The sequence below is a fragment of the Zootoca vivipara genome, chromosome 9 (assembly GCF_963506605.1).
Source record: "Zootoca vivipara chromosome 9, rZooViv1.1, whole genome shotgun sequence".
Lineage (NCBI taxonomy): Eukaryota > Metazoa > Chordata > Lepidosauria > Squamata > Lacertidae > Zootoca > Zootoca vivipara.
Window position 1 is genome coordinate 24396433 of NC_083284.1, and position 15001 is coordinate 24411433.

The following is a 15001-nucleotide window of genomic DNA, read 5'->3' on the forward strand; positions in this document are numbered from 1 at the left end:
TTTCCTTCATTATCTGTTTTTACTGGCTTTCCAGAAGCTCTATAAATTCAAATTAGATTTTTTTTAAAAAACTCATATATATTTGGTGTAATAGCAGTTACCCTCTGGTCATTTTCAGACTAGACTAGCATAAATCACTTTGAAGTATGCCTTTGAAGACTGTCAGGAAACTACAGTTATTTCAGAATACAACTGTAAGATTGCTAAGTGAAACACTAGATGCTTATCTTGCCATTGTTTAAACAGCTTCATCAGCTCAGGGTCTGTTCTCTGCATTGCAACTGTTAGTGAATGAATAATAACTATCTCTTTTTTTCATCCTTGCCAAAAGCTTGCATGTCCAAATATTCTGCTGGATGCATCTATTATTACCCATCTTTCCATCATACCCACAACCCCATGCAAGCAGATAAATTGCAAAAAGACCTTAAAAGGTACCTTACACGGAAAATTGGATTTGAAGCAGTCATGAGAATAAGATGTACGAAAGGTATGGTGTGGTTCTGGTTTATTATTAAATGCACCCAATATTGGTGAAAATCGTAGGATTTAAAATAAAAAATTCCTTCAGTAGCACCTTAAAGACCAACTAAGTTTTTATTTTGGTATGAGCTTTCGTGTGCATGCACACTTCGTCAGCATGCACACGAAAGCTCATACCAAAATAAAAACTGAGTTGGTCTTTAAGGTGCTACTGAAGGATTTTTTTAATTTTGCTTCAACTCAGACCAACACGGCTACCTACCTGTATCGTAGGATTTGTTTGAGACAATGTTTTCTCCTTCCCTTCTACCAAAGGTGCTGTCGTCCTTCTTTCAGCAACTCCAACCAAACATGAATGTATATCATTTAAAAAGTGTGGCTAGGAAAAAATGGTACACACACTTGTAGAAAATGATGTAGGCCATGTCATCAGAAGAGTCCTTTTTTGGGAGGGTGATTCTAGCACTGTAGTAGCAACAACGTAGAAAACAAAAAGGAGAGATGTTCTCTGTACTTTGAGGACTGTCTGTTTTTCATGAATCCATGAATAAAATTTATCTACTACAAAATTACAGGAAATAGAATATGATAAGTATCTAATGGGGGGGGTCCTGCACAAGGGCTGCATTCTCTTGTGGGGACAATATGATGTCCACACACACACACGTCTCCATGTTGTTGACTAGGCCAGATAAAAAGTGTGCAGAGCAACATACCTGACTCCTACGTTGGCATAGTTGCCTACATTCCAACCATGCAAAAGTAAGAGGCTCCTACACATGCACACACGTCTCCTTCCAGGAAAGCAAGAGGCATGGTGACAGTTCAGGAACGTGTTCCAGCCAAGCAAAACACTTGAGAGTGCAGAACAATGGGTGTAGTTTGGGGGGGGGAGCGTGGCCTATGAAGTGTAGAGTACGAAGGTAGTGACCTGGAGGGGCTGCATTTTGCCTCTGGGCCTGAGGTTTCCAACCCTGTTCTAGCATATAAATTGTACTCTAGCCTATGCCCTTGCCCCCAGTATATACTATGTTGGGTCCCAGAGGGATTCTGAGGAAACAAAGGTGGCAGTGGTTGCTGCAGTGGCCACCTCTCTCAGCCTTTCCCCCCTCAGTTCTTGAGTGAGGTGGTATTAGGGAGCCAGTGTGGTGTAGTGGTTAAGAGCAGTAGACTCGTAATCTGGGGAACTGGGTTTGTGTCTCCGCTCCTCCACATGCAGCTGCTGGGTGACCTTGGGCTAGTCACACTTCTTTGAAGTCTCTCAGCCCCACTCACCTCACAGAGTGTTTTTTGTGGGGGAGGAAGGGAAAAGGAGATTGTTAGCCGCTTTGAGACTCCTTCGGGTAGTGATAAAGCGGGATATCAAATCCAAACTCTTCTAGGTAGCTAGAGGCTTGTTCCTGCCCTTTCCTCTGGCAAAATTGATTCGGGAAGATCCAGCAGGGAGGGATTTGGAGGCCCAGAGGAGGCCTTGCTCAGGGTTCAGGACTTGGTGTTTCCTGTCACTAGTGTACAAATAGCCATAGGTCCAGTTTTTTAAAAACTTGGGCTTCAATCCTAAACATGTACACTTAGGGAATAAGCCCCATTGAACTTTACAAGACTTCTGATTAATTATGCTTAGGGTTGAACTGTTAACTATGGTTTTTGTTTTTTTTAAAGAACCTTGCCATTTTAACTTAAACATTACCATTTTTTAGGTCTTTCAATTCACACCTTCCATGGTAACTTCTTTGTGCGATCTACTGATTTGCTGTCACTTGCCAACGTCAATCCTGATGCTGGATTTGCAGTACAGATGTCCATTGAGGAAATCCTGTCAGACACATCTTTAGTTTGTTTTCAGACAGCACTTTTGTATACTTCCAGCAAAGGTAACTTCACTTATGATGTCTCTTCTCAAAATAAATTTAAGAAACAACAACCCACAAAGAACAAAATCAGATGATAGGTGGTTTTAGCAAAAAAAAAAAAAAAAGAGGGGGGGACATGTGAAAACGGTTTTAGCAATAGCTTTGGATAAAAAGCTTAAGTATTGTTCTGTTCTGTTTATTCTAATGCAGGTGAACGGAGAATCAGAGTGCATACGCTTTGTTTGCCTGTGGTGACTTCACTGGCAGATGTTTATGCTGGAGCAGATGTACAAGCAGTTATATGCCTCTTAGCTAATATGGGTGAGTTGAGAATTAGCATTCAGAGGGTTCTCTATTCCCCCAAAGTAATTTTCTCCCTCTATCACCTGTAATTAGAAGAAAGCAAAAAAAAATTGTGTGTTTAGTGCTGTTGGAAAGATAGAAATGCAGTGTGGATGCTTGCAAGGAAGGTGTGGGGAACTGGCAGACTGCCAGATCTTTAGATCTGGCCTGCAGTTCCCCTTCCTTCAGATCTCTCCTCTCATGTGGCACTCGGGGATTAACCCTTCGTTCTGTGATTCCCAATGCCCCCCTCCCCCCAAAAATCTCCTAAGCAGTACAGGGATGATTTGGGGACTTGATACATTTCCCCATGCTATGATCACTGGCAGAGGAAGAGGAGTGGGGGGGGAGCGCACCACCCCCGACAGCGTGATCCCGGTAGGGTGCCATTGTGGCTGCCCGCCCCCCCCCCCCGCGCTGTGTGCACGGCACACCCCTGCGGGCAGCAGCTACGCCCCTGGGACGTGCCACCCCCACCTGCTCTCTACCCCCCCCCCCAGTGCCGGAGCATGAAGCTCCGCCACTGGCTATGATACTTCTCCTTCCTCCCAAAAAGCATGTTAATGCATTGCGGAGTAAAGTGATGGATTTGTGAGGTCAGAGTGTGTATGTGGGTCTGGCTCCACTGACACACAACCCCTGAAATGTCCATGAAAGAATGCAGCCCTTAAGATGAAAAAGGATGCCCTCTTCTGTGTAGCAAATAGGTCTAGCGAGAGCAGAAGTTGCTAAAGTGTTATTTTATTAAATGATTTATACAAACCAATAAAATCTAAAACTAAGTTATTGGATGGGAAACCTCAGAATTATCAGGTGTTCTTTATAGCCCACTCTCGTTTCCCAATTTCAAAGTTCATTATCCACACAGGTAACAGAAACTAGAGCCCTTTTTATCATGTCTTGTAAAATTTTGTGCAAACTGAAGGTTTTGTCAAAGTAGTACTTTGATTTGCTGGGATGTTTAGTACTTTCAAGGTTGATTAGAGAAATGAGAATGTATTAATGTCTGGAGTGGTATGCTGTTTGTTTCCCTTTTTTAATACGGTTCCTTTCATAATTATTTACTGCTGCTTCGCTTCCATAGCTGTTGATCGATCAGTTTCTTCAAGTCTGTCAGATGCAAGAGATGCCTTAGTGAATGCAGTGGTAGATTCACTGTCTGCATATATGTCAACTGCATCAAATATCCAGCAATCTGCTTTAATTGCTCCAAATTCCCTCAGGCTGTTTCCTCTGTATGTTTTGGCTCTCTTCAAGCAGGTATTTCATATGAATAGCAATTGTTATTGACGTCAGGCAATTTTGAAACTTTGATTTAGTTACAGAAACATTGGTGAATTATATGAAAATGCATAGTTTAAAAGCCTACCTTCTACCTTCTTCTCTTTAATATGCAGCTTAAATTTTTTTGGGGGGGGCACTGTATAGTGTAAAGAGCCTAGATGTCAGGTTGCTTAAGAGAGCTTGCAAAGATGTAACTATGGAGAGAGTTGCACTTCTGAACTATTCAACTTGTCTGTTTTTAAAGCTGAGTCCTTATAGATAGTCAGTAACACTTGTTTTGTCATAAGAGGCATTTTTAAGAAAAGGATGGAATTAACTGTTTTTGAAAGGCTGTTGTTAGCTCTAGTTTTGTTTGGTTTCTTTAACATCTTGTTACCTAGTCACTGCACAACTAGTTCCATACACCCAGAGGAAGGCTAGCTGTGTGTTTCTAAAACAGAAAGTGCAACCCCCCCCCCAGACATACCTCTTTTGAAACTTAGGATCCTTTCATACTTTTGGTATGATTGGGGTGGTAGCTGCCATTCAAGGAGTGGTGGAGTCAAAAAGTCTACTAGCCACTCCCCAGACATGTCCCCCCCAATTTAGCTACAATATTCATCTGATAAATAAAATAACAAAGTTTATTGTTAAATGATAACTTGCTTTTTTTGTTTTACAGAAAGCATTTAGAACTGGTACAAGTACACGCTTGGATGATCGTGTATATGCTATGTGCCAAATAAAAAGTCAGCCTCTGGTTGGCTTGATGAAGATGATCTATCCTAATCTATATAGGATAGACAGGCTTACTGATGAGGTATGTTACAATTTTTATTGCTTCTGGACATAGATAACCTGTCTGCTGTTTTATAGGTTCTGGGAATGTTCTGATTAGACACCTCTATTAAAATTTGATTCACAGTATAGCAGTTAGTTTTCTTACTGGAGCTATTCATATAAACATCTTGCCGGAGAGCTGCACCATTTTCCCAATCCATTTTCCAACTCAGTTTAAATGCTGGGTTCTAGCTTTAAAGCCCTTCAGTTTGAGGCCCAGGTGCCTGAAGGATCACTTTCTACCAGTTAAACTTGCCTAATTGTAACACGTCATCCATGGCTCTGTCATTAGAAATTAGGTAGGTGGTGAATGCTCTATCCCAAGAGGTTTTCCCTAGCACTGAATCTGTCAGCTTTTGGGCTTCAATACACTAGGGGAGTAGAAGGAATACTTCTTGTGGTCTTTAATAAGTGTGAATGTTAGGAATTACAATATTTCGGTATTTAATTTTCTGGATGTATATTCTTTAAAGTACACTGACAAATTATTTAACAGTGCAAGCATCATTATTTAATTATTTAATAAACTCGACATTGATTGTAGAAGAGCTTCAAAGCAGTTTACAAAAAAAATATAAAACAGTAAAATGATCACTAAAAATTTTACAGCTGTAATTTAAAACCATACAGAAGGTTAGAACCGGAGCAAAATGGACCAAAACAGTTAAAACTCCTACAGACTCTCTAAACATCTGTGCAGGTTTGTCTAAATAAGAATGTATTCAGCAAGCGCCAAAAGGAATACAGTGAAGGTATCAATAGTATCAATAGATACAGGGAGTTCCAGAGTTTTCCAAGTGCTGCCGCACTAATATCTGAATTCTATTAAGAGCCTCCTCACAATTAGCAGAATTAATGGAGGCCGTTAACAATTTCCCCCAAAGTTTTGGTATTCTATCCCAGACATCATACTTTCTTAGGCTTGTTCACAGACTGGAATTTACTAAACCCTTCTTTGCTGTTGGGACTTAGCGACAACTCTGGTGTTCCTTTACATGAACCATAACTTCAACTTCAGTTTCCTCATTTATTGTGTTGCATTGTGATTTATGTTGTGAGTGCATGTGCCCAGCTCCTAACTGTTGAATTATTGTTGCAGTGCTACTGAATTGTATATCCATTTTCATGTAGACTTAATTTTCACCTCCTTGTAGGGTGCTATACATGTCAACGATAGAGTTGTACCTCAGCCCCCTCTTCAGCGGCTGTCTGCAGAGAAGTTGACAAGGGAAGGCGCTTTCCTTATGGACTGTGGCTCGGTAAGTTGCACAGATGGGGCTCTATTCTGTTACCTATATGTGACCTTGTATCGTTTTAATTGCACCCAACATACGATTTAGTCACTATCTTACTTAATTTATACCATATTCCACCCTTCGTTGCACAGTAATTTTAGATTGTTTTATAAATTGTTTGCATTATCATTTTTTAAAGGGGCTATAAACTTCGTTTCTAATAAGGAAACTGCCATGTTTATCTGCAAGTACATCCTCATTATGTAACTTGTCGCAGTTTGCATATTTTTAAAAAGCAATTTCATTCTTGAGAGAATCTTGGTTACATTAACCAGATGTGTTTACTTTAATAACATTGTACCTTTAGATATTGTACCTTTGGATTGGAAGAAATTGTTGTAATAACTTCATAAAAGATGTCCTCGGATGCCCTAATTATTCAGCTGTTCCTCAGAAACTGGTGAGAGTTTATTTTGAAAAAATATTTACTTATAAATAATTTTATTTGTAATATTTATACGAAAATAATAATACCTGAAAGGGAGCTACACATTCTTACGTTAATGTTGAAATTGATATTAGATTTCCTTTTCTGCAATGCAGTCTGGTCATGTGATCCACAAGGTGTTGAGCACCCTTTCTTGTGATAGACCAGCTGTGGGGCATAGAATTGTTTTGCTTCTTTCCCTATATTCTGTTTTGGAATTGATAACCTTAAACTGGCTTCCTCAGGCACCATAATGTCTTGGGGCCAGCCCTGATTCAAGGCATGAGTCTTGTTGTGTTTTGATATGGGGTGGTCAGGGTATGCCAGTCCACTGGCTGTTCCTTCCTCTGTCCTCTGGAGCAGTGGTCCTCAACCTTGGGCCTCCAGATGTTTTGAGACTACAATTCCCATCATCCCTGACCACTGGTCCTGTTAGCTTGGGATCATGGGAGTTGTAGGCCAAAAACATCTGGAGGCCCAATGTTGAGGACCACTGCTCTGGAGGACTCCCCAGTTTAGAGCATACCTTGCACCTATGTAAATTTGTCCTACACAATAAGCAGCGGATCATGCCATAACATTTTTTGTTTGTTTAAGGAGCTTTTTGTAGCAACAGATTATTTCTGAAGCACATCATTGCTTGAAGGAAAGCCATTTAAACATTTCTGTTGTTCCTTAAAGTGGCTTGTATGTATCTTCTTCTACAAATTCAGTATTTATAAACATGAGGTATAAGCAATACATTTTATTCCCTGCTCCCAGTTCTCCTCACAAAACAGTTACCTAGTTTCATTTTGTATTACTAGTCTTTTAGTCTGCCTTGAGAGAGGCAGGATATAAATAAATATACAGAATAAAAATAGATAATGGAATAAATAAAGAATTCAATTGTTCTTAGGTTATTTGAATTTCTGAATTATGCAACATATCATTAGTGTTTAATTGAACTTTAACATAATCATGCTAGTGAATTAAAGATAATACATAATATTTGAATTATTCTAGACACAGCTTCCAGAATTAGATACTCTTTCTTCAGAGCGAACCAGGTCCTTCATATCCTGGCTTAAGGAAAGTAAATCTCTAAGCCCAGTACTTCAAATAATAAAGTAAGTATCCACTTACTTACTTTAGTAAGTAATAAAGTATTCACTTACTTTATTAGCAAATTGATTCTTGACTGACTGCAGTAATATTTTAATACACAACAGCTCTTTGTTTCTGCTTAATAGACATATTGTGCTAATTATATCTTGTTATAAAATAATATTGTATCTCCACTGGATTCTATTGATCCAGTGTGTGTGTGTGCTTAAATGCACATAGCAATCTAATATTCTATTGATTGGAGAAAAACATGAATCTTGCCAAGTGCTCACAGATACTAATTAGTGCATACTAATGTCATAATTTTGATTTAGAGAAGGATGGAGAACTGATACTTAGTGTTGGCTGGGGCCAGGAGTGGGGAAATCAAGAGGTTTTTCTAGAAAGAGTTCGTAAAACAGGGATAGGGAACCTGCAACCCTCCAGAAGTTGCTGGATTCCAACTCCACGGCTCGGCCACCTGTCCCAGCCCACATAGCCAATAGCCAGGGATGGTTGGAGTTGTTGGCATCCGTCTATCTCGAGAGAGAATGGAGTGCGCTTCCAGGGGTGGTCAAACCGCTGGAGAACACAGTGCCTCTTATAGCTACATAGACCAGTAACTCGTAACCTGCTCCTTCCCACATTGTTTTTGCTGCGTTAGCATCACCAAAGAAACCTCTTTGGGGCGCAAGCCTGGGCTGTATGTATGGAGGTCCTGAACTGCCCAGATGACAACACACACACACACCCCTCAGCCTCGCTGATGTGGCCCAAGGAAAGGCAGAGCAATACGTTTAGCACCAGCTTGACAGCAGGAGTAGCCAGAATAGAAACAGAAATACTTTATTGTCACTGTACCACTTGTTTACACTGAGATTAAACGAGCCCCCCTCCCCTCACAATCTCTTAGTCCTTGTCACTATGTGTGCTGTTGTACTACCACCAACCCCTAACGTCAGCTGCAGTGTTGCTATCTTCCATTCAGCAGCCTCACGGCCCATGGGTAGAAACTATTCTTTAGCTTGTTGAAGCGGCTTATCATGAGGGCAGGAGATTAAAAAGGTGCTGGCCAGGGTGTGAGTCATCCCTGAGAATGTTCCTCGCTCTTCTGAGGCAACGGTCTCTCTCGGGACAGCCCACGATACCCTGTACTGTCTCCACCACCCTCTGTAGGGACTCTGTCCATGGCTGTCAAACCAGCATACCACACCGTAATGCAGTATGAGAGAACACTTTCTATCATGGACCGATAGAAGGAAATCATCAGTTGCTGTTCAGAAGGAGGCATACAAGCCTTAGGGACTCAGAGTTGTAGTTCAACAATATCTGGAGGACCACAGGTTCCTCATTCCTGGCCTAAAATCATTTGATGAGAGTGGAGTGGGTAAGGCTTCCTTTTTATCTGGGCTTGACACTTGGTACCTATTTAGGCATGTTTCTCAGAGTTAACAAGAACAGCATGTGTTTAGCAAAAAATAGAGGTGATGATTGTTCTACAATTCCAATAGCTACAACAAGAAACATGAGGTGCAGTGTTACATGTAGGGAAGTTTGCTTATGGAAATGGGGGCTGAGACATCTTTGTGCTCTTACCCCTGTCTGGTCTCACCCCTAATATAGGGCATATAGAATGATTGGCCAGCTGTCCCTTCTGTATTCAGCTGGTATTAAGTGCCAGATTGGCAGGTAACTACAATATTACTGACTCATAATCTAATAAAGAATTGGCTCTTCTGACTTCTACTACTGAGAGCTGACTGGATGACACTTGGAATATTGTATTGGCTGTGCTGATTCCTTCCAGGAATTCAGCTTTGCACCAGACTGGGTAGCGGTTGCTGTTGTCTGTTCCCTATGCTCCACATGAGCACTTAGAATTGTGAATTAAAGGGCCATAAGTCATGTACAAATGTTGGAAGAAACAAATACAAGGTGGGTTGTTGTTTTTTCTGTTTCAGAGATGAAAGCCCTACAAAGGCAGATTTTCTTCAACATTTAGTTGAAGACAAAACCGAGGCAGCATTCTCTTACTATGAATTTTTGCTTCACATTCAACAACAAATTTGTAAGTGAGAAGGAAGAAACTGAAATAATAAAGAAAAACATTTCTGGACTTATACAAATGTCAGCTGTGAAAGAAGTACACTGGAAATGATAAACAGACATGTGTTCTTCAGCATCCATATCTAAAGCTTTTCAGCTAAGAGGACAGAGTACACATTTCCAAAGGAATTTTACGGTTTTGCTTCAGTATAAAAATGATGGCTATGATGCAGTTTTAGTACTATGTTTTTAAGTTGGTTTGTATGCGTTTTCAATAGTGCAACGATATGGTGCTTCTGTTTCAAGCTGGTGAACTTACATAGCGATGTGGAATAGTATTTCTTAATGAAATCTAAAATTGGAGAGCTTCCCCCCCCTTCATATTTACTATGGTAGCCAGATTATCTCCAGCAGAGATGCCAAAGTGCAGTGCTCCATGCTGTTTATATGAATTTGTAAGAGAGAAAATTCGTATTTGAAGACTTCACCATTTTCTCTGTGAAGACTGTAGAATTTCAATACAGCATACATGAACTGTAGAAATGAACTATATATAGTGTACAGAAGTATTAACATTTGTAAAGAAGTTGTAAAAATGTAACTACAGACTATGAATTGGTTAGCGTGCTGCAGTGTTTGTGATTTGATGACAAATCACTATCTCAGTTAAAGAATAAAGATGACTAAATGCATATTAAATCTGAATCCACATAGAAAAAAATGCAACTTTGTAATCCATTTAATCCTTTTATGTGGATTTATTTATGATCAGCTAATTAAAAGTATTTTGCTTGATCATGTGTTTTTATATCTACATGATTACTAAATTTTAGACACTAATACTGAATTTGGCTTGCTGTATTAAAGAGAGAATGTTTACTACTTTATTGTATAGAATTCTGGGGAAAGGGTAAGTGGAAATATGGCTGAATTTGGATTGTGTAAAGGATATAGCTGGCTTGTGACACTACCTGGCATTTGATAGTGTCTTTTAACCGGTTTACTTTATGTACTCTGCAACAATTGTGGTTCTGGATCCTTTATTTTCTCTTGCCACCATGAGACATTAAAGAAAATTTATATTTCACTTTAAGCTGGAAGTTTCTTCAACACATAATCCAGTACAGACACACATTTATCTTGGTGTATTTTTTACTTGAGGTCTTATGCACATATGGAGAGAGATGTCTGTTTGAGCTGCTGCATCACAAATTTGGTTTTCTTTAATTTTTCATGTAATGGTAATGGGACATTATAATTTTTCAAAGCAATGCATATATTTTTTTTAAAAAAAGATGACAAATACACTAATGCACTCATTAATATATGCCTGTGTCCCAGTATACTTTTCATCTGTGCACAATTTGTGTATGCAACAAAAGTTGTGTTGTTATTTTATCTTTGCACCTTTTTATTTTATGGATAAATACTTGTGGCTACATTTTCCTTAAGTTTGAAAAAGCATGCCAAAGGATTTCATAGAAGAAAAATCATCTGCTTGTTCAACTTTGTTTATGGCACATTTAAGTCTAAGAATGTTTATTGCAGCAAGAAGCCATCACCTAACATTTTAAAGTTAGTGTTTCCCATACTTGACCTGAGGGGGGGTGGGGATAAAATGAGCCAAATTTATTTTGATAAAGAAATCAGCTGATGATATATGTCATATGGAGCCATAAATGTTTCAGATGTATTAGTGTGATCTTAACAAACAATTAATTTGAAATAAAATGTTGCTTGTGGAGCTTAGTGCTGATAAGCCAAAAACATTCAAAACCATGATATATGGTAAATGATCTGTAAAACCACTACTTAAAGCTCTTTTATTCTATATTTTGTATAAAAAAAATGCTGAAATGTTTTTGGAGATGTTTTTGCTTTGAGTAAGGTTCTTGTTGCCTGTTGCTTGGGAAATATCTAGGAATAGATGCAGAGTTCTTCAATGAATGGAAGAGCTTTTTCTGTTCACAGATGGGATTCTAGCAGATATTTGCACAGGAGGAAGTTAGGACATGATTTTTGCCGATTCCCCCCTTCCCTCTACAGCCTTAACATCACCTTCAAAGAGCTCCCCAACCTGCCAGAGCAACTTTTCAGGGGGCTGCAGAGAGGATGAAAATTGGTGAAGGATGGGAACATAGGAATTTGCCATACACTGTTAGAAGAAATCAGTAGAATTCCTTTAAAAAAAACCATTAAGTGTCCAAAGATAAACTGAAACATGGCTGATTTTGTGTTCCTTTATAACACAACGCTGTGTGTGTATACCTAGAAGTGAGTTCAGTGGGACTTCCCTGTGAGTATGTAGGTGCCTTACTTCCCCTCATGCAATGCTTCTTTAGACACGGTCACCAGTTCTAAAATTACTTTTGTTAGGCTGCAGGAAAGTTCTGAAGTTCTCAAAGAACAGCCTCGATCACATCTCAAAACTAATTTTATACTCTAGATCAGGGTTCCCAAACTAAGGCCCGGGGGCCGGATGCGGCCCAATCGCCTTCTAAATCCGGCCCGCGGATGATCTGGGAATCAGCATGTTTTTACATGAGTAGAATGTGTCCTTTTATTTAAAATGCATCTCTGGGTTATTTGTGGGGCCTGCCTGGTGTTTTTACATGAGTTGAATGTGTCCTTTTATTTAAAATGCATCTCTGGCTTATTTGTGGAGCATAGGAATTCGTTCAAAATAAAAATAAAGATTCAAACTATAGTCCGGCCCCCCACAAGGTCTGAGGGACAGTGGACCAGCCCCCTGCTAAAAAAGTTTGCTGACCCCTACTCTAGATGACTGATAAGCACAACACATGAGAAGCCCAGCTGTGTAGATTGACGTCTACTACAAGCTGACCCAGCTAAAAAGGACACACTGAGTGTTTTATATTGTTGGGAAACTGACAGATTGTTCTGAAATATAGTACCGATGTCCCTGTTTGTTTGTTTTAATCAGTCTTCTACCTGCTTGATCCTTGATGTTTGCAAACACCAAAGTGTCTCAGGTTTATGCTTTTGTATTTGCATAAGGTTTTTGAGTGTTCAGAGCACTTCATGTGCATAATCTTCTTGTAATCCTTAAATCTTGTGTGAGTATTATTACCTGCTAATACTGTCTCTGTACAAAGAGCAACTGTGAGATACTGCATGAGTGAGTTTGGCAGGCATTTTGTAAATGCTGAAATTCCTGCCAGGACCCATAAGCGTTATTGCTTCTCTGGCAAGAACTATTATTTTAAATGGCTCAATACGATTTCAGCAATGGATTTAGTGCAGTGCAAACACTATGCAATGAAATGAAGCTGTACAGTAGTCTGGTTTTCAATGCAGTTAATCTTAGAAAGTGAGGTTGAATGAGATTCAGATTGGTATCAGAGAAGTAGAGAAACCAGAGAGGGGCAGAACAGTAAGAGATGGGGGTGCAGGTTGACAGAAGGTATGTGCATGCACACAAACGTGAGAGAAGCAAACCATTATGGGCTTCTTCTTCTTTTTACATGCATTCCTCCTCAAACCACCATCAAAACACAGATAACATGGACTGAACCAACATAGCAGGAACTCGGCACTTTACAGAACCGTCATGGCACAACAGCATGTTGTTTTTAAGGGGTTCCCCCACAAATTGATGCTTTTATGCCATGGACTGCTGGGAATGTCAGATCTGTAATTTTTGACTACAAGTCAAGACACCCAAGTAAGCTTTGATTATGGGGATAAAGGAACCTGCATAAAAATTTTACCTGACCTGACATGGAACCTATTTTGTGCTTGTGTTGCCTTTTCAAAGTTTCACGTGTTCATGGGCCCAAAAGAATAGGCTCTCAATAATTCTCAACCATAGATTATTACGTAATAACTCAATCTTATGCTTACATATGTCTCAATATGTTCAGTAGGTATTATTCCCAGGCAAAGTGGGTTCAAGTATATTGCTTAGACAAGTTGCTAAATGTTTATTTTTAACAACTGAATCCATTAGAGTCAACCTATTGTTAAACTTTGGCTTAAAATGTATAGTAAAGCTGCTATTATAGGGTTGTATTCAACTAAGCTTAACTCAAGAGTAGACCCATTGAAAGTGATGACCCTAACTTAGTCATGTCCATTGATTTCAATGGGCCCACTCCATGCAGTATGTACACTGAATCCAACCCATAGTTTTTGATCACTAAGGTTGTGGTGTTGGATGTTAATCAGTGACAAAAGAAGGGAATGCTTATTGTAAGGTATTGAACTGTCTTGAATGCTTTATTTTCTGTTTTCTGTGTTGTCTCCACAATTTATCACATCCTGGCTGCTGGCTGGAAGTGATGGCAGACAAAGCAGAAGTTGGAGGGGCGGAGAGCACAGCTGCCTAACTTCCTGTGTTAATTTGTGCACAAGTCATGTGATGTGCCTTTTGGTGCAAGCTGGACTCAGCATGCTCTGGAAAGAGAAATGTCATGAAACAGTGTGTGGGCTATTAATGTTCCAAAAACCTCTGGCTGGTTGAAAAAGCAACACAACGATAATGCTTTCTATGTTAGAATGATCCCAAAGTCTGGCAGCGAGACTGAGAAAATAGGCACAAGTCTGTCAAGAATCAGATGAGTTTGTTTTAATTTGTAATTTGAATTGAACAGATGAGAAAAATTGTATGTGGTGGTGATATGAAGGGATTGAAGAATGTTGTTTTTAGTTCAGACAATCGTAGCTTTTCTTTTTTTGTTTTCAAGGCAAGCGTCTAGCGTTTATACATATGACATACGTTCCAGACTGTTCTGTGCCTGGTGAATCTGGAATCGTGGCAGATTAAATTTCCAGTGCCCATGAGCTTTGCATCATACCCATCACTCACTAGCAGAAACAGAATAATCAAAATTTTGCATTCATACAGCGGTTTTTGGAAGCATTTCACTTACCTTATCTTGTATCTCTTTGTACAACCCTAGCAGATAGGGTTGCCAGTTGTCAGATTATGGCTCCAGGATGAGGTTTTGGGGATAATTCTCAGGGAACTGTCCCCTTGATGGCTTCTAAATGTGCAGGTATGCTAGACTAGCAGTCATCTGCTAGTGTATTCCCCTGGCTGCAGTGTTGCTAACTTGCTGAACAGATAAGTGGAAGCATGCATTTTAAAAGTATCACAATTCTGAAGAAATTTGTGTCTCTTCTGCCCAGCTCCCCCCACCCCAAGTCTGTTTTCCTACTTTCCCCCCATTTCTGTGAGCCTGCACATCACTAACTACCTCACTTTTATGGCTGGTCCATGCACTCGGGCTCAACCCATGTGTGTGTTCTGTTGACTGTTCAGAACGGGCAACCTGGTAACATCACCAAGATCCATATCTGGAGTTGCAGACATTGGGGTGCTGGAGAATTGGTAACCCTTCAAG

The 15001-nt window shown here is 39.8% G+C and overlaps 1 protein-coding gene across 2 annotated transcripts in view; it reads left to right on the plus strand.

The window, feature by feature from the left end:
- Nucleotides 1-12563, plus strand: part of SEC24B (SEC24 homolog B, COPII coat complex component) — a 41259-nt gene extending 28696 nt beyond the window's left edge. For both annotated transcript variants that reach the window (XM_035113439.2, XM_035113440.2), the window contains 9 exons: nucleotides 332-490; nucleotides 2184-2357; nucleotides 2547-2657; nucleotides 3763-3938; nucleotides 4624-4761; nucleotides 5936-6040; nucleotides 6384-6476; nucleotides 7509-7612; nucleotides 9551-12563. In XM_035113439.2, coding sequence (XP_034969330.2) covers nucleotides 332-490; nucleotides 2184-2357; nucleotides 2547-2657; nucleotides 3763-3938; nucleotides 4624-4761; nucleotides 5936-6040; nucleotides 6384-6476; nucleotides 7509-7612; nucleotides 9551-9665 — 1175 coding nt within the window. In that variant the 3' untranslated portion in view covers nucleotides 9666-12563. The remainder of the gene's footprint in view (nucleotides 1-331; nucleotides 491-2183; nucleotides 2358-2546; nucleotides 2658-3762; nucleotides 3939-4623; nucleotides 4762-5935; nucleotides 6041-6383; nucleotides 6477-7508; nucleotides 7613-9550) is intronic.
- Nucleotides 12564-15001: the final 2438 nt, after the last annotated feature.